The 19,039-nt window shown below is 38.7% G+C and overlaps 2 protein-coding genes across 2 annotated transcripts in view; one reads left to right on the forward strand and one right to left on the reverse strand.

Annotated features, from left to right (window-relative positions):
• Positions 1-19,039, forward strand: part of Gfm1 (G elongation factor mitochondrial 1) — a 40,970-nt gene that overhangs the window by 10,490 nt on the left and 11,441 nt on the right. Inside the window, exons 7-13 of the mRNA XM_015486945.2 lie at positions 1,012-1,169; positions 1,875-1,959; positions 5,456-5,593; positions 7,110-7,211; positions 7,633-7,689; positions 9,951-10,088; positions 10,784-10,866. Of these exons, the coding sequence (XP_015342431.1) occupies positions 1,012-1,169; positions 1,875-1,959; positions 5,456-5,593; positions 7,110-7,211; positions 7,633-7,689; positions 9,951-10,088; positions 10,784-10,866 (761 nt within the window). The remainder of the gene's footprint in view (positions 1-1,011; positions 1,170-1,874; positions 1,960-5,455; positions 5,594-7,109; positions 7,212-7,632; positions 7,690-9,950; positions 10,089-10,783; positions 10,867-19,039) is intronic.
• Positions 10,939-17,297, reverse strand: Lxn (latexin). The gene is made up of 6 exons (XM_015486946.2): positions 17,058-17,297; positions 15,691-15,753; positions 14,281-14,458; positions 13,873-14,009; positions 11,471-11,533; positions 10,939-11,228 (listed from the first exon to the last, which is right to left on the reverse strand). The coding sequence occupies exons 1-6, from the start codon at positions 17,184-17,186 to the stop codon at positions 11,130-11,132; spliced, it is 669 nt and encodes a 222-aa protein (XP_015342432.1). The 5' UTR covers positions 17,187-17,297; the 3' UTR covers positions 10,939-11,129.

Raw genomic sequence — 19,039 nt, forward strand, 5'->3', positions numbered from 1 at the left:
ACTTGTATATTTGGGGCAAGTGGGGAGTCAAAGATGTGACCTGGTAGCTCATGGTAGCTAATGTAGCCTAAGTAGTTAGTGACCTAACAATTTCTGGTTCCTAACAAGAGCAGAAGTGAGGCTTTCAGACAGTTTTCAGCCATAATTGCCTCTTTTTATACCCTCTTTTATTGTGCTCAGCTCTTGTGCTGCTTTTCCTTGTAGTAATGTGTAGAAATCATGTCTGTACATGTTCTCCTTGAAGTGTCTTGGGGTAACCAGTTCTGTGTTTTTTTGTGACGACTAAGAAATGATTGCATACTGCCATATTTCTGCCATGGCGATTTGCAACCGCTGCACTCTTGGCCTCTTCCAGCTGCTAGAGCTAACTCCACCACGTCGCCTTTGAGCAGCCCTGGCTCAGCCTGCAGAACACCTTTATTGGGCTTGCACAAGGGGTGGGGGAGGAGTCCTTTTTCTAGAGTCTGCTACTATCCTGTTCATTTATGAGTGGTTTGTACAGTTTGGTTTTCTGTGCATATTCAATTTTTTAAAAATAGATATTACTTTCATACAGTTTAATTAAAAAAGTATATTCAAAGGCTTTTAGTAAAAGCCCTTCTGTCTTCTCTGATTTGCCCAGTTCTCTGTGCCTCCTTAAAATAGGTTACCTGCGAATAGATCTTTTTTTTTTTTTTGCATATGTATTGCCCTTTCCTCTGTTTTACACATTTATTAGTATACAGTTTGCATTGATCTAATTTCTATGTGTACATACTTTTTTGCCAAATCACAAGTTGATTAAAAAAATTAGTGATTTCAGGAATGTTAAGTGTGAAAAAGGGAATTATTATTATTGTATTTTGACCTTAAGTTATAAGTTATTGGGGCCTGATTTTGGTCTCCACTAGAGTCAACACTCTTCTGAAGAGTGTCAGTTCACTTTATTCATTTATTGGTTTGTAATTGCCCTGAAGCACAAAATGAAATGTTAACATGAATGAATCATTAATTTTCTTTCATTTTTTGAAGCTTGCAATCCGAAGGGCTACTCTAAATAGATCATTTACTCCTGTCTTCTTGGGAAGTGCCTTAAAGAACAAAGGAGTCCAACCTCTTCTAGATGCGGTTCTAGAATATCTCCCAGATCCATCGGAGGTCCCGAATTATGCTGTTCTCAATCAGGAGAAGTAAGTCTTGGCACTTGGATCTTAATTTATGCAAAAACTTCAGACCCTAAGAATGAGTCTTCTAGTCACATTTATAACTTTGTTTCATAATTTGCAAAAATTGATCACAGTTCTAGTTGGGTAACAATTTTGGGATATAGAAAGATGTTTGCTATTCAAGTTCCCTATCATGTTTGTGAGTTAGAAGTACCGTCTGTCTCTCAAGCTTTATATTATTAGAAGATTTTCTCATTTGAGACCAGCTCCTTTTAGCTCTTCTCTCTTTCTCTCTCTCTCTCTCTCCCTCTCTCCCTCTCTCACTCTCTCACTCACACACACACACACACACACACACTCTTTTTTGTTGTCCTGCTAGGAAACAAAGCCAGGGCCTCATGCATGCTAGGCTTGCGCTGTGCCTCTGAACTACATCCCTATCCCAGTCAGAACTAATTTTAAGAAATATTTTTAAGAAATAAACTTTTTTTAAGCTCTTATTTATTATTTTTCTTTCTGTATCAAACCTTTTCAGTTTTTTAGTGTACTCCGGTCCTATCTCTATGTAGAAACTAAGCCCTAAGTACTTAATTCTTACTGATCTCTTTCAGTAAAATTTTATTGTGGGTGAGGTCAGAAATGTCATGTGTGCTTTTTTCTTGGATAATACGCTGATAAAATAAATTTGAAATATTTTACTCCATAGATTTATATTTATTTTATTTTCAGTGACTCAAAAGAGAAAACCAAAATCTTAATGAACTCCCAAAGGGATAACTCCCACCCATTTGTAGGCCTGGCTTTTAAACTTGAGGTAAGTTGCTTTCTAGTGTATTTAACTTCTGTCAGTAGGAATTTTATTTTCTTTTAGGCTCTATTCCTATCACAAAATGACTCTATACCTCATATGAAAGATTTAGAAAACAGGAAAAGTAGAAAGAACAAATAAGGAATTTCAGAAGTTCTTGGGTTGACAGTCCCGTGTTTTTAGAAGCATTTCCTCTCGTTGTGGTTTAAAATAATAGATTTTTTATGTATCATACTACTTTATAACTTTTGTTTTCATTTAACATCATAATACATATGACCCATGTTTCTATAAATAGTTTAAACATTTAAATTTTTTTTTTTGTTTTGTAGATGGACAGAATGACTTTATTTTTATGTGGTGCTGAGGATTGAACCCAGTGCCTCAAACATGCTAGGCTCTACCACTGAGTAACAACCCCAGCCCTTAAAAGTTTAAACATTGGGGCTGGGATTGTGGCTTAGCGGTAGAGCACTCACCTAGTATACGTGAGGCCCTGGGTTTGATCCTCAGCACCACATAAAAATAAATAAATAGAATAAAGATATTGCACCCAACTGCAACTAAAAAAATAAATATAAAAAAAAGAGTTTAAACATTTAAATGGCAACTTAATACTCTTAGATATACTATCATTTGCTTAAAATTTTGTAATTATTGCACATTTTTGTTTCCAGGCTTTCATTGTTGTAAATAACAGTGGGTTTGCTTTTGGGAATCTGTCCTCAGGAACTCATGAAGGGTCATGTGCTAATATTAGCTCTAGTTTGCTCACATCTTTGTTGATAAAATAGAACTCTTAGAAGTAATTGAAAATGCAGGAATTCTAGTTCAACTAATAAATTGAGGTATATCTTTACTGTGAATATTACTCAGACTTTAAAAATTGTGTTTAGATGCATATTTTTTGACATGGAAAGATGTCACCACTGATGGACCAGTATTTTATATATTGTTCTTAAATAAAATCCATGCTTTATTCAAATTTCCTTGGGTTTTGCCTATGTCCCATTTCTATCTCAGTGTCCCATCATGTGTCCTACGTCTCCTTAGGCTTCTCTAGACTGTAACAGCTTCTTGGACTTCTCTTATTTATGACCTTGCTATTTCTGAGACTTGCTAGTCAGATGCTTTGTAGACTGCCCCCTGAGTTTCTTTAGTGATTAGATGGGGGTCATATGTTTATAGGAGGATGACTGCAAAGATAGAGTGTCATTCTTGTCACATCACATTAAGGGCACAGACTGTCACCATGGCTTGTCATTGTCTATGTTAGCTGGGGTAGGGTTTATCAGGTTTCTCTGCTACCAGGTGATTCTTTGCTCTTCTTACTGCACTCTTTAGAAGAAGTCCCTCTCCGTTCACACTTTGGGGTGGAAATTACCCTCTACATCTTTAAGAGAATAGAATCTACATAGGGTGGTTGGAATTCTGTATGGGAGACTTGCTCTTCTCCCCCATTTATTTATTTATTCAGTTGGTCACTTATTTTTATTGGTATGAACTTAATGGATATTTACTTTGTACTTGAAGTTATAATCCCTAATATGTTATTTTTGTTGCTCAGATTGGCCAGGCTTGGCCATAGGGAGCTCTTGCACTTGGCTCCAGTGTCCCCTTCCAGTGTTTTGTTGTGTTGAACACTTCCTGACTTCCTGTCACTGCAGGGTGCTTCAGGCTTGTCTTGTATATTCCATGCCCAGCCCTAAAAGCAGCCATTTCTCCAAGGAGTCCTGTTTCCTTTTTCTGGATAGCAGTATTAGAATCCAAGGCTCAGTGCTAAATGTGTTTTTGTTGGGGTATTGCTTCTGTTCTTAATATTTTTAATGGGGAAAATACTGGATAGGCTGCAAGTGTTAAAAATAGTTTAAGTAATTTTAAATTAAAATGTAACATTGCAGTGAGAAGTTTTCCTAGAAGAGTAATTACTGAATTCAACTTACAAAAAAATCTTAATATTTAATGTATTAGTTTATATTACCAGATTGCTTCAGATTGCTTTCACACTCTCAGAATTTATGGTTATTTCAGTGACTATAGTACAGAGTATTATGATTTTATTGATTTAATTAATGAAAAATCATGTAGTGTTCATCTTGCACTACTTCCCACTGACAAAGAACTCTCAATGGTATATTTACAATGCAGTTAGATTTTCTCTTTTCTAATTGTCTTTTTGTTTTGTCTATTTTTTTCTTATTGGAGTCACATGTGTTATTTATACCAGCTTTCTCTAATGAAGTTGATTTTTTAAAAAATAATTAGCAGTTTAAAATTTATAGTCAAATATATCAGTCTTTTTCTTTAGTCATTCTATCATTTTTAACATTAGAAACCCTCTTCTTTGTATATATTTTGTCAGTGTTTACTTTTGTTTCCTTTGCTTTCTTATGGTTTTGTTTTTCCATTGTTGATCCTGCTAGAATTTGGTTCTGGTATATGTTGTGAGTTAGATTTTAATGTATCTCTTCTGACTCCAAATAGAAACCAGTTGTCTAGTTGCCAGTTTATGAACAATTCTTTCTTTTCCACTGATTCATCATGTTTCCTTTATCATCTATTGACAAACATTTAATATTTAAATATTTATATTGTATCTTATGGACTGTTAAGTCTAATTGTTCTGATTCTGTACTTTTTGAGCACTTAGCATTTTTATATTAGTGAAGGTTATTTTCTTTTTACCATAGTTTTGAAAAATTTGTTTTTAACTGAGTGAATTTTTAAATCATTACTCAAATTTTAAAAATCTACAGTGGTGTACACCTATAATCCCAGCAACTAAGGAGGCGAATCAGGAGGATAACAAGTTCAAAGCCAGCCTGGGCAACTTAGATTGTTTCACAATTTAAAAATGGCTGGAGCTATAGCTCAGTAGTAGAGCACTCTTGATACAGTTCCTAGTACCAAAAATCTAAATAATAAACTAAATTTTAAAGATCTGTTTGGATTTTATTGCTATAGTATTAAGCCTGTAAATTAACTTAGTAAAAACTGGCAGCTTTTAAATATATATTTACTTGGTCAGTGTTAGTGTACTCAGTCCTTTCACAGAATTCTTGTGTTTTTTCCATGTGGTTACCAAAGACGGCTTTAGATATGTAGTATGCTCCTGCCATTTATGGTTTTTTTAATTGTTTTTTCAGTAATTATGCCTCATTTCTGTTTCCTGTCTTAGAGTATTAAACTGAACTTAAGAAATAATATTAGAAGGCAAAGGTGTACTTCCTTACATAAACAAATTTCTTTGCTAATAACCTTTATTTCAGAGGAAATATAAAAAGTATTCTGGGTTATGATACCAAAAGGTGGATCAGCAGCAACCATTTAATATCTTTTGTTTTCCAAGCCAGTGTCATGTAATTTGAGATGATAAACTGATATGTATGTAAGATGGGCTAATAAAATTGAAAGTATTTGCAGGTAGCTGAGAAGTTTTTCTGTTGATTTTGACTCTTACGTTTCTCTTTATTCTTCTACCACACCCCATCTTGACTTCTAGGCGGGTCGATTTGGACAGTTAACTTATGTCCGCAATTACCAGGGGTTGCTACAGAAGGGTGACACCATCTACAACACGAGAACCAGAAAGAGAGTGCGGGTGCAGCGGCTAGTGCGCATGCACGCTGACATGATGGAGGCAAGTGAGGGGTGTGCACCATCCCTGTGGAAGCAGTCAATTATGCTGGCGCCCCCGCCCTGTTAGGAAACAACCTCTGGTTGAATACACGCGTCTTCCTTGCATGTGCTGTCTCTGAAGGAGTGTGCTGCTGTAAGCCAGATAGGCAGGTGTGGGGCTTGTTGCCTGCCACTGGTTGTGAGTTTCTTCCATGGCCTGGTTGCAGTGAAAGGACAGGTTGTTCCCTAGGACTCCACACAAGGTGCAGCACTCTTCTCATGAGCAGCAGTGAGTGTACTAGGTAGGCATTTAGGACAGCAGAATGTAGTTCCTACAGATCAGTGAGGGTTGCACATTCATGTGATTTTCCACATGGTTCAGTATGTTCACTTTCTGAAATGTGGTGGTATGAAAGACCTGTTTAACCTTAGAGCTTTCAGTCTTGTTGTAGATCCCCTTGCAGGGCCATGTGGTCAAATCTGCTCAGGGTCCAGTCTGGGTTATTGACTTTGGGCTTGAGTTGGCTCTGAATCTGTCCTAGTCTTCTTAGTCCTTCTGGTTAGGGCTTGGCAGAAACCCCGAGTACATGAGGTTGCACCCACTCCCACTCTTCCACCGTCCAGCCCTGTGTTCCTGGAGAAATTCTTCAGTCTAAGCAAAATCTTAGGAATTTTGGGGGAGGGGCCATGACTTTTATCTCTCTTGGGAAGAGGAATAGGCTGACTTGAAGTCGGAAATCTCTGCTGCTTTGTGAGATAGGCAGCAGGGGGCAGGCTGGGAGGATGAGTGCTTGTCATAGCCTTTTCAAGAAAATACATACCCCTCTGTAGTCATCAAAGCAAGACGCAAGGCTGCATCACCACTCCATAGCTGTTGTGTATGACTGTCAATCTCAGAGGAAATTGCTAGGAAGCGTGGCAGCTGGACTTGGTTCTTAGCCTTCCTGTGTTTTTGACTGATCGCCTCTGTGAGAAATTTAATGTATTTTTAGTATAGTGTGCTCCATTCGCTTCCTTTGTTTGCAAAACTTCCTTTGCAGTTTTTCCTTGTACATGCCTGTTTTTATGATCTCATTGTCTAACTTTGGTAGCACAGATAGTACATGCTTTTTAATTTTTTTTTAATATTGTTAGTTGTAGATGAACACAGTATTATTATTTTGCTTATTTAGTTTTTTTATGTGGTGCTGGGGATCAAACCCAGTGCCACATGCATGCTAGGCAAGTGCTGTACCACTGAGCCACAACCCCAGTTGTTTTTTAAAAATAACTTTAGAATTGTGAGGCACAGTCACTAATTGAATACTTCAGATCCTTCAGGTGATGAAGCCATAGCTCTGAGTTTTCCATTAGGGGGAAAATCTTGTCCGTTGAGGTGTACTTAAGTAAAGACCCTGTAGAAGCTGTCTTGGCATGATTGGTGGTTGGTGCTGCATGGGTTACTCTCTGCAGAAGGAAGTTCTGCTTTGTTTTTCTGTAGTTTTTCTTGTGCAGTTACTTTGTAGTTGTGTCTTGATTTGTATTGCTTCTTTTCTCAGGATGTTGAGGAAGTGTATGCTGGAGACATCTTTGCCTTGTTTGGCATTGACTGTGCTAGTGGAGACACGTTCACAACCAAAGAGAACAGTGACCTTTCTATGGTAAGCTCTTCCATTTCAAAGCTTTTTATCATTTGCATGCCAGAAGTCTGTGTTTTTTAAAATTTTTTTTTAGTTGTAGATGGACACAATATCTTTACTTATTTTTATGTGGTGCTAAGGATCGAACCCGTTGCCTCACACGTGCAAGACAGGTGCTCTACCACTGAGCCCCAGCCCCTGTTAAAGGAGGAAATGCTTATTTGGGGGCTCATGGTTTCATCATATTAGTGAATAGCTTTATTAATATATTACATTAATATATTTCCCTTTTTAGCATAAAAACCAACCAAGATATAAATTGTCTGGCTAAAGATGTTGTCTGGTGTTTGTCCTTTTGTAATGTAGCACATTAAATGAATCCATCCTGTACTGTTTAATACAGTTTTTGAATTTTTCTCTGTTCTATTAAAAAATATTTTAGGAGTCAATTCATGTTCCTGATCCTGTCATTTCAATAGCAATGAAGCCTTCTAACAAGGTAGGAGTTTGATTTAAAGTTCATTATATCACAATAAAAACTTGAGATCTTTTTTTAATCTGTACTGGAATACACATTGTATCTTGTGATAAACAGCAGTCCTAATGGTCTGTTTCCTCTTTTGGTATTAAGATTTTCTTTTTAAATTTATCAGTGTGATGGCAATAATTCCTCAGTATTTTTTAAGAAAATGGTGGTATTTTAATACTCACCAGACTATTTTATAGCTCTTTATTATGTCATAGTGGTTGATGTTCCTTCTTGCATTCTTAAAATATGGAAAAATGGGAAATAAGAATATTTGTCCTGAGTTTTAGTGAAACCCATTGTAAAGTACGTGTGCATGTTGGGTAGATGTTTTAGTCAGCTTTTTCACTGCTGTGACCAAAAGAACTAAAAAGAACAGTTAAAGGAGGAAATGTTATTTGGGGGCTCAAGGTTTCATAGGTCTCAGTACATAGACTGAGACCATACTTCACCTGTTTGAGAAATCATGAGGTTTTCTAGTTCTTTTCTCAGTGTAGAAAAGAGAAAGTAGAGGAGGCAAGAAACATGAAATGGTTGCCTATTCCCAGAGACTCCAGGAGGTGCAGCCTTTCCTCCTTCCTAGTAAATGTCATAATTTGTTCCAGGTGTTTTGCTGAGATTGTCAAAATTTCCCTTTGGAAAAGCGAGGTTAGAAATGAAACATATTATGCGTTTTCATCCCAAAGTCCAGAGTTTATGTAAAACATTTGACCGGATAATTCAAATGCATCCATAATCCAAATTTTTTTGGAGTTGTTTATATGTTTAAAAGTTGGAAAAGTGTCTGCTTGCTGGAGTAAATTATTTCAAACCAAATAATGAAGTGTCTGCATTAAGCCATGAGACATCGTCGGTAGGAAGTGGGTAGGGGGCACAGACAGTGCAGCAAAGATGCTTCCACTGTGCTGAGAGTATTTGGCTGGTGCAGGGAAAGGCAAGAGACCAAACTGATCCCTAACCTGGGATTTAGTCCCAGTCTTGCCACGAACCTGACCTCTCTGTACATAGTTCCCTCCTCTGTAAAAGATGAATAGTTCTATCTTTCAGCATCAAGGATAGGTTTAAGATAATGTGCAGAATGCATGCTTCAGCTCCAGGCATGTGGGAAACAGTGGCTGTGAATACTGGCAGTGTGGGGCGTGTTTTCTGTTGCTGTCATAAGAGGTTGCCACAAGCTTAGTAGCTTAAAGTAACACAAATGTACTCTTTACAGTCCTCTAGGTCAGAGACTGACACGTTCTCAGTGGGCTAAGTTAACCAAACAGGGCTGTGTTCTTTTTGGAGTTTCTAGGGTAGAGTATCTTGCCTTGCTTACTCAGGTTGTGGGCAGAATCCAGTTCCTGTGGGTATATTATTGGGGTCCCCATTTCCTCTGTCATCTGAGGACCATTCTTAGCTTCTAGTGACTGCCTACCTTCCTTGACACATGGCTTTCTTTCATCTTTAATGCCTGCAGCAGTGGGTTGAGTCCCTCTTGTGTTTAGCTTTCTGCCTCTTCTTCCATACTTCATCTTACCCAACCTCCTTTCTGCCTTCCTCTTCCATTTTTAAAGGTCTTCATGATTACTTTACTCCACCCAGGTAATTCACAACAATTTCCCTATTGTAAGTTCTGCAACCTTGATCACATCTTCAAAATCCTCTTTGCCATGTGAAGTAACATATTTACAGGTTGGGAGGATTAGGGCATCTTTGCAGATCTGTTATTCTGCTCACCATGTGGAATTACATCAGGGACTAAAGGTGCATTTTACTGTATCCAAGCAGACTATTTTGAAAGGGGGAGTCTCAGTGTGCCGTTCACCTTACTATTGGCCTTAACAGTCAGTCAGTCCTCCTGAATCTATGAGAGAGTCTTGGTAGATATGCTGAGTGTTTTCTTTTGATGTGTAGCATTTCTAAAATGTAACAGAAGTCTCTTTCCACTTAATGAGTAGCTTTACACATATGAAGTTTTTGCAGTGTAATAGGAAAGGGCATAGAGTTAAGTCTTGGACTCCTGTTCTCTGTCTTGGCATGAAGAGAGAATCCTATTAGCTGGTTATTCACTGATGTCTGGCTGTGTGGTGTTCAAGCTCATATTTTTTAAAAAAGGCATGGAATAGAGCTAGGTAAGGGTTATCTTTATTTCTTAACTGCTGGCATATTTGATTTCATTCAGTAATGTTCTTTCAAAAAATACCATTGCTCATTGTGCTCTGTAAAACACATGACTTTTCTTCCTTCTTTTAAAGAATGATCTGGAAAAATTTTCAAAAGGTATTGGCAGGTTTACAAGAGAAGATCCCACATTTAAAGTGCACTTTGATAATGAGAGCAAAGAGACTATTGTATCTGGAATGGGAGAATTACACCTGGAAATCTATGCTCAGGTAATGACTAACCAGGAAGTTAAGTGGGGTTATGTAATTACTGTTAAGTCAGTAATGCTCAGTATAATGACTGTAAACTCCATGCTTCTCCAAGTTTCACTCTGGTTTGTATCCACATGTGGTGTACAGTTTCTTCCACTGTGTATCAGTTATTTTTTTGCTTTCAGTTGTTCAGTATTGTGGAGTTCTAGAATTGGGGCTGAGAGGATTTGCAACAAGATTATCCATCTAGGTCAAAAAATTTCTGGTCCTAGCCTTGGGATACTACTGGCAGTTGTACCCACTCTTTAGGCCATTTCTTCTCAAGTCCGTGCTTAAAGACCATTGTAGGATAGTTAAAGAATGTTCCTGGGAAAGGTCATACATGTACATGTAAATGAAAGCAAAAGATATGTCACTGGAAATTATGGAGTGACCATTTCTTTGAAGCTGAGGTAGAAAATTCTGACAGAAAAATATGGAATAGTGGTGAGATTTTAGCAGATAAATTAATTGGCAGTAAGTATAAATTAAGCATTAAATATCACATATTCAATCCTTAATGAGACACTGCAGTGATTTAAGATCTGTTATATTTAATTGAATGCTAGTCGGATGTTTAAGCTGCTTAGGATTTTTCTTCAGTTCATTTTAAAAATTTCATTATGCCAAAAAAAATAATCTTCCCCCTCCCTTTTTTTTTTTTTTTTTTAAAGAGAATGGAAAGAGAATATGGCTGCCCTTGTATCACAGGAAAGCCAAAAGTTGCCTTTCGAGAGACCATTACTGCCCCTGTCCCGTAAGTATGCAATGTAATCATACACTGTGAGAGTGAAACTGTAACTTAATTATGAGATGTACAAAATCATTATTGGTATAAAGACATTTTTATGTAGTAGTATTTTTTATTATGGAATCAGTACAGTTCTATACTGTAAGCATGACATTATATAGAATGGTACTTCAGGATTTGTTTGGCTCCCCCAGGCCAGATTCTAGTGAGGACTGACTTGCACATCATTAATAGACATGTCTGCACTCCATCTCAATGGAAGGGTCTTTTTATTCCAGCTGTGCTTCCTTTGGGAGACGATTGTCATGTTTTACTTTTGTCCCATATTGTGGGTGCCAGAGAACTTGCATTTGCCAGGGGATAATCTCCTAGAAGTAAGGAAAAGTAGTGGTATGATAAATTTTAGAGAACAATTCAGAAGATACAGTGGGTTTAGACTTTGTTGGTGACAACACAGTCTTCATGAGGAATAGCAAAAAGCAGGCTAGATTGCTACAAATATAATCTGTTTCAGCCTAGTCCCTGTCTGAGTCTACACAGATTCCGAGTTAGATATAGAATTAATAAAACGTGGCTCTGAAAGACATGGAACAGACAAGTGATATTGTACCTGTGATACGATGTCATGAAGCAGGATGATGTAGTCTAGTTCAATGAAGTCATCGTTCCTTTGCTGTGATAAACAAAAGCCTGGTGTTTAAAACTGCAGCTTTAATTTTAAAATGAGCTTTGATTATTAGATGATTATAATATTCCCACTTAGGTTAAAAAAATAAAAAGGTGTCATGATTTATTTCAGTTTAGCCTGACAAAAAGTAGTCTTCTAAATGAGCATTCTGTCAAACTATATTTTAAAGTCATGATTATTCTATTTGTTACTCTAAAAGTTGTTTGTATGTTTTTACCTTCCATGTTATGGTAGCCACTTAGCCTTATTCTGTGTAGCTTATTACTTAAGAACCTTTAGTGTTTCTGTTGTTGATAAAATTATCACTTAAGAGAAACCATAGCAATGAATGTTCACATTAAGAAGCCAATTTTTACGATAGAGATTCTCTTCTAGAAAATGGGAAATTGTAATATATAATCAGTGTGGTCATCTCATTTTATAATTAAACTTTTGTTCCATACTCTTTATTATTTTGGGAATAAAAAGTATTTATCAGCCACACAGAACTGCTGTGCTTGCATCAGCATTAAAACCATCACCAGAGATTTGCTGTGCCATACATGTCTCTGTAAGGCTTAGGAGTGACGTGCTGAGCCAAGCCCTAGAGTCCAAGGTGCAGCACAGCTCCTGGGGCTCCTTTGTTTAAATGTGGTTGTCAGTGTGGCCTAGGGTCAGATAAGAGCATACTCTTCTCTCTTCGTAGTGTCTTCAAGTAATCCTTCCTTTGACAATATCAGCAAAGAATAGTGCATACATAAGAGTTTTTATATGTTGGATCTTAATAAGTAAAGATAGATAATATATAGAAAGTAAAGCTGTGATTAAACCCCTCTGTTGAGATTTTCATTAATACTTTAAAAATCATCATTTGGTGAAGGGTTTCAGGAGTTTGTTGTTTTTGTTTTTTGTCAAACTACCAACATTGTCTTGTACACATATTACTAAAGACTTGGCTTGAAAAATCACGGTAATGATTTTAGGACTCTCTGTACCTGGAGTCAGTTACTGAAGCTTAGGTACCCTTATGGGAATGTTGTAAGCAGGGTTGATGTCTGTGAAATCTGTTTCTCAAAATGTTGTGCTGTGTAGGCTGGGCTTTTGGCATTGACTCTGAGTACTGTAATTGGGCATCTTGCCCTCCAGTGCCCATAGTTGCCTAAAGTGGTTACAAAAGCCTGCAGAGAAAAGGTGCTCCAGCTGCCTCACAGTTTGTCGCCAGCAAGCTGAAACAAGTCAGCAGGGAAGTCCTTTTCTCTCATAGAGCTGACTCAAACTGTGTGGCTTCTTTGCATTCTGTGTTTCTTGATTCCCATTAGGTTCTAGTTGAAATTTTTCTCTTCTTAACCACTTAATAAAGCTAAAATCAAAGAATTTATTCATAGATTTTTTTAAGATCTAGAAAGATGTACTTCTTAATAGATGTCATATCACACGTAAGGAAACATAAGGCTAGCAACAGGATGTGAGGTTGTAAAGTGTGACTAAGTGGGTTATGAAAGAAAACTGCAGCAAGCTCAGGAGCAAGTAGTGGAATTATTTGAGAGGCAGTACAGCAGGCTTCACAGAGACTGCAGTGCTTCTGCTTTTCAAGCTGAGCCTTGGGGAAAAGGCCAGACATATCTCTTAAGTACCAGTGGCACCAGCATTCAGCAGAGAACAAAAGCAGAGTCCAGGATAGTGCACAAGTGATGGGAACATGAATTTTGGTTGCTAAAGGGAATAATGTGTATTGGGTGCCAAACTGTTCTTGAGAGCTCAGCTTCACGTGACTGCCATAGAAGGTGGTTCTGAGAACCTGTGCATAGCACGTTAAAGACAGTCATTGCAAGGATTTGGGTGCCTGGGGTTCTGTCTTGCCTCTACTAATAAAACTCTACAGACCTTTTTGCTCAAGAAGAGGGTTTGAGTGAAGCATCAGAGCTATATTTCAAGCCAACATGAAAGGTGAAGAACCATCACGACTGCGGTGCCTTGGGAAGGTGCAGTCTAAGTACTGCTCATTACGAGACCCTTGACTTTGCCTTGCTGCTGTTATGCTTCCTTGTCAGCATGTGCCCAGGGAATGCAGACTAACCTGGCACTGGGAAGAGGAGCCCAACTTTGGAGGCAAAGGGGGCCTGTGGTTTGCGTCTGTTGGCCAACCCAACCACGTGACTGGTTTGGTTGCTGTTCTTTGGATTCTTCCTACAACTCTTTATATTCTCTAGTCAGGAGTGACTTCTTCAAAACACCAGCTTCACTATGTTAAATGCAAAATGACTAGAATACTGTCCAACTGTGAATTGCAATACTTTTAGTCAGCATTCATCCTGCCAATAATGTGCTTTATAGAGAGTACTTACCACTTGCTTGACAGTTTGAATTTTGGCCATTTTATAACATGTGTTTTCAGTAGAATTCTGCCATATTATATAACCACAGGCAACCCAGGCTAAGTGCCGAACTGGATTCATTTGTGGAGATACATTTCCGAAACTGTCTGGTGGGGAGACATGAGAAATGTAATTATATCACATATACAGTTCTAACCTTTGAAAAAATCTAGATTTTTTAAGTGTTAGTTTTCTTCAAATTTGTGCAGAAAATAATTAAGCCATGGATCTCTAAAGTTCCAAGGCTTCTTTTTTTTGTTGGCTTCATTGGAAATTAATCTTGTTGTCAAAGCCAGGATATTTCCAACATGGTTAACATCTGACAATTTTGAGCATAGAGGTTAATCTTAACATTTTTTTTCTATGTCCTATATATACCTGGGATATTTTGTGCTTCTAGTGGTTCCTTTGTGGACTTGAGTCTTTGATAGAATGTATTATCCTCTTCATCTGGACTCTTCCCAGTTTCTCCTTCAAATGTGAAGGAGACTTCTGGTGCAGTGCCATGTCCCACTGGAGGGTAAAGTACTTCAGCTGTGCAGTTCACTGTGACTTGCTGTTGGAAACATGTTTGCAAAAGATCCGGATGTAGAGATGGCATGCATTACTGATTATTCTGTGAGATGGCTTTAGAGCATCAACCCTAAAGGGGTTTCAGACTTGACCCAGAGTGCCTGATTTCAGAGACATCTAATTGGGCCTATCCTATTCCTTTTCTAAAGTTAACAGGCAAGTACCCTAAAGTGGATTTTTTAATTACAACTTTTAAGTATCACAATCTTACAAATCCTAAACCTAAAGCTTTGAGTATATTTCAGTATTAATGGAGTATCCATTTGTGAGATCAGATTTTAATCTGGATTTATATACCAACCCAACACTGGTTACTTTTTAAGTTTTTCCACTACTCTTAACTTCCTGCTCCTGAAATAATTTCCTTTCAAACACAGATAAAGCAGTGTGTGTCTAGATATAAAATTAAAAGATTGCAGCACTGAATTATGCTTTGAAAAGCTGTCTTTGTCTAGTAGCTCAAATACTGTTTAATGAATTTCCTTATTAGTCTGTATCTCTTCATAATTAGACTCAAAAAAGAGCAGGGTTTTAAAAATTCCAAGATGGTTATGGTGCAAATTGCAGTTTCTTTTAAATTTTCTAAAATAATTTGACACATGTATAATTATTTAAAATTTCTCTGCCCCACAAAGGGCCTTAGCAGTGGTATCAGTTGGTCACTGTGTTGCTCGTGGATACCTGAAAGCACTTGCCTGCCTTCTCTAAATGCTGGCAAAAGGACTGGAAAGTAAATGACTTCACTCAGCCATGTTGGACATAAACTCAGGCTGCCTGTGAGCATGTAACTTCTTAATATATTTGAACTGAAGTATAGTCTGTTTTCTAAATAGTTCAGTAGAAATAATTCAGGATGTATATCAGAATACACAAAGATAGTAAATTTTGGAGTAAGCTTACAAAGCTGGCCCTTATAAGCTTTGACCATATGACTAGATGGTCAGTGTTTACAAAAGGAGTCAAGGATCTCACAACAATTTAAAAAAAGTAAAAATCTAAAATGCTATAGATTTGATCAACACAGATGATTTTAAATATTCAGAATAACATTTTATTTATACAAAAGGATATTTCACTTTTTTAAAACTTTTTTTTTGTTGTAGACACAAAGCCTTTATTTTATTTTTATGTGATGCTGAGGATTGAACCCAGTGCCTCACACATACTAAGCAAATGCTCTGTCAACTGAGCCACCATCCCAGCCCCTTCACTTACTTTTTGTGTCATTTCTTCCACAGAAAATTTAAGGTGGTACTTGTGTCCTCTTCCTGGAATATCCTAAATTTAAGAAAATGTGTAAAAAAGAAAATAAGTCAAATAGTCACATTTTTAGGAAATGCATTCTTCTTTAATGGGGAGAGGAGGGCTGGCTGGTGAGGGGCATGATTAAAGCCATGCATCTTGAGAGAGGCATGTCACCAGTTAACATTTAATTGAGCAGATTCTCTGTCCAGTCTGTTTGGATTAGGACAAGGGTAGAAGAGAAGTATACAAATAAAAAGGGCACAGCTCACTTTTTAATCATCATCAGACTCCAAGCCCTAGATCTGTAAAATTTAATTCTCTACATAAATAATTTTCAAAGAGCTTTTAATCTAAAGATGACAAATAGGATATACCTTTTAAAAGACTTTTCATAAAGCCCATGGTGCCCTCCGAGTGTTCAGTGAACATGGATTCCATGTTGAGGCAGATTACTGCAGTGTTTGGAGACTCGCTGTACTTAAGTACTGTTTTAACTTGTGTATTAGTGGCCCTGCAAAATGGTACTTCAACAGTTTTTTACAGGAGTAAGACAAACATTTAGATACTTGTCAGTCAAGAGACAGATTAGGAGTTTACCCTACTTGTACTATCTGTTGCAGTTTTGGAGTAGAATCTATTCCCTGTCAGCTCTGAAAACCATCAGTGGTTAAAAATTATATCTGATAAATAAAAATGAGGGACTACCCAAATATAGTAAGGTGGGCATGCTGCAGCCTCGAGCATCCTCCAGTTGCACCCTTCAGCCCAGAGCAGCCCAAAGGCAGCCATGTAATGTGATGGTGGTTACCTCCAAGCTCAACTCAGAGGCTTTTCTTTTCTGACTTTGGAGGTCAGCTTCTTTTGCTCTTGGTGTTCCCCTTCATTTTGGTCAAAGGGTCTAATAAGGATTGGTCTTACAGTTTAGGCAGTGGAGTCCTTTGGAAGGTAGATTAGCAGATAAGAAACAGTGGCAGTTTTAAGATTTTTTTTGAATGATTCCTATGGTGTCCCCTAGGGAAAGTGTTAAAGTCAGCTGTAATTCCCTATTTCCTTGTCAGGGTGGGCACTGAAATGGTATTGGCGTTTCTCCCTTACCGGGAAGAGAACGAACGAAGGGACTGGAGCTTAGACTACCCCAGGAACGTTAACTTGGGGGCTAGAGGGCCCAGGCCTGCACCCCCGCAGTACCCACCTCCAGGCTCCCTCATCCTGGGTCTGCCCCAGGGACACCTGGCGGTTCCTGCGCAACTCACCCCTCTCGGGACTCGCTCCTCACTACCACTCCAGCGGGTCCCACCTTGCCCACCCGACATCTGGCTGGGTCCTGTTGGACTCACCTCCAAGCGGGCCTCCTCCACCTTCTGCACCAGAAACACCTGGTGGGGGGTTCCGTGCTGGTAGTTGATGCAGCTCTCGGCCACCGAGACCGCCCTGGAGGCCGCGTAGTGTTCTGGCGGAATCTCCATGTTAAAGCAGCTGCCTGGACCCAGCTCTGTGCTGCAAGGTTCTGCCTTGGCTGGGCTGGGCGCGCGGCGCGGGCGCTGCCCTCTACTTCCTCCCCGCTTAGGAGGCTGCCGTGGCCCCGCCCCTTGGCCTCGCCCGCCCAGCGGCTGCCAGGCATGCGCCGCCTGCAGGCAGGAGGAAGGGAGTTGGGGCGCTAAGGCCTGCGGGGACTTGGTCTCTCCTTAACCCTTAGGCAAACAGGGCTCTCTGGCCTTTGCGTTGCTGGGGCCTCTTAAGTAGTCTGCGTCTAGATATAAAATTAAAAGATTGCAGCACTGAATTATGCTCTGAAAAGCTGTCTTTGTCTAGCACTCAAATACCATTTAATGAATTTCCTTATTAGTCTGCAACTCGTAAGAATTAGACTAAAAAAAGAGACTGTCTGCCTGCTTTTCTTTCAGATTAGAGCACAACTTTCTTAATACAGCAGGGCCTTACATAGGGCAGGTTGCAGAGGTGTCACAGGTAGTGTGATTTGCCCCTTCTTTCTCAGTTTTCTGTGGGGTTGGATCAGGTCTAACCAAATTCAAGTATGAGAGACTACAAATTATAGAATTAAATTGGGGACTAAGTAATTTGGATGGGAGAGGGGGAGATGCACCTGCACTCCACTCCTCCTTTGCTGATCTTAGATGAGGTTTTCGATACAACACCATGCATCTGACTCTAATCACTTTGAAAATTTTGCTCTGAAACATACCTAAAAACTGAACACAATAGACTACATTGAAGTAGCTCTGACAAAAGTGAGGTTTCACAGCTGCTTCAACAGGAGAGCTTTTAGAAGGCAGTGAATTTCCACTATCCAGTTTTTTGAAATTATCCCTTTTGCCACCTTAAAAGATTTGCACCTTAGGCATTTCTCTGGGTTTGCTGAAGATCAGGAAGTAAGGTTCCTTTTCATCAGGCCTATGGTTAGAACTTCACCTTAATTGGTTGAAATGGAAATAGAGATTCTTTTCTCTTTTACTTAAAAATGGGTTTTTGAAGTTTTATAGCTTCATTAATGGTTAGTACTCAGTCCATCCTCAGACTTGAATAATGTGTAGATTTATGATTCAAAGTAAGATTTATGATTCTCTGGGATCAGGTAGATTATACTATAATCTTATGTGACTATATAAGCATAAAACTAAGTAAAAATGGCTGTGGCTTGCAACTTTATTATGACTGTAAAGTCAAAACAAGTCTATAGGTTAGAGATAAACAGCAAAACCAACATAGTTCTAATTTAACATTAATTTAAGTGTGAGACTGAAGTTTTGTCAAAACTACCTTGCCTTTCACAGCGTGCAATGGTCTGACTGCGGGCAGGGCTCTTTTGCTGTCACCATGTCTGTTTAGAGTGTTTCTGTTCTTCAGTGTCTTTACCTAAACTGCTGCAAAATCTTCCTTCATGCAGTGCCTCCTCGTAGGTTTTAAGATGAGTGGTTATCAGTTTATATCATTAGCCTTCTAGAAGAGTACTTGGTTAAGAGCATCGGTTTTGGGTTCAAAGGCCCTGGCTGTGCCTCTTAGTAGCTCTGTCACGTTGGTCAGGTGACTTAGCCTCTCTGATCCTTGGGTTTCTTATCTGTAGAGTGATGATTAAAGAGCACCTGCTTCATGGGTATGTATGTAGTGAAGAACAAGGGGGACCGTCCATGTGCAGTGCTTAGCACAGTCCTGCAATGTTGCATGGCTCCGCAGCCTCTCAATCACAAATTCAGACATGGTCCCTGAAACTGTGGGACTCCTCATTTGCAAGTTGGTCCTCCAGAGCGTTGCTGCCCAGTAGATCTCTGGAAGTGTTCTGTGTCCCTGACAGTGGCCACCC

Source organism: Marmota marmota, unplaced genomic scaffold, assembly GCF_001458135.2.
Source record: "Marmota marmota marmota unplaced genomic scaffold, marMar, whole genome shotgun sequence".
In the NCBI taxonomy this organism is placed as follows: Eukaryota; Metazoa; Chordata; class Mammalia; order Rodentia; family Sciuridae; genus Marmota; species Marmota marmota.

Excerpts from the sequence above, each read along its gene's own strand:
- Lxn (XM_015486946.2), bottom strand. The coding sequence starts at position 17,186 with ATGGAGATTCCGCCAGAACACTACGCGGCCTCCAGGGCGGTCTCGGTG. Across the intron at positions 15,754-17,057 it reads TGGAGGAGGCCCGCTTGGAG|GATATTCCAGGAAGAGGACA; the intron begins GTGAGTCCAACA and ends TCTTAAATTTAG. Across the intron at positions 14,010-14,280 it reads AGAAGCACAAAATATCCCAG|ACAGTTTCGGAAATGTATCT; the intron begins GTATATATAGGA and ends TCTCCCCACCAG.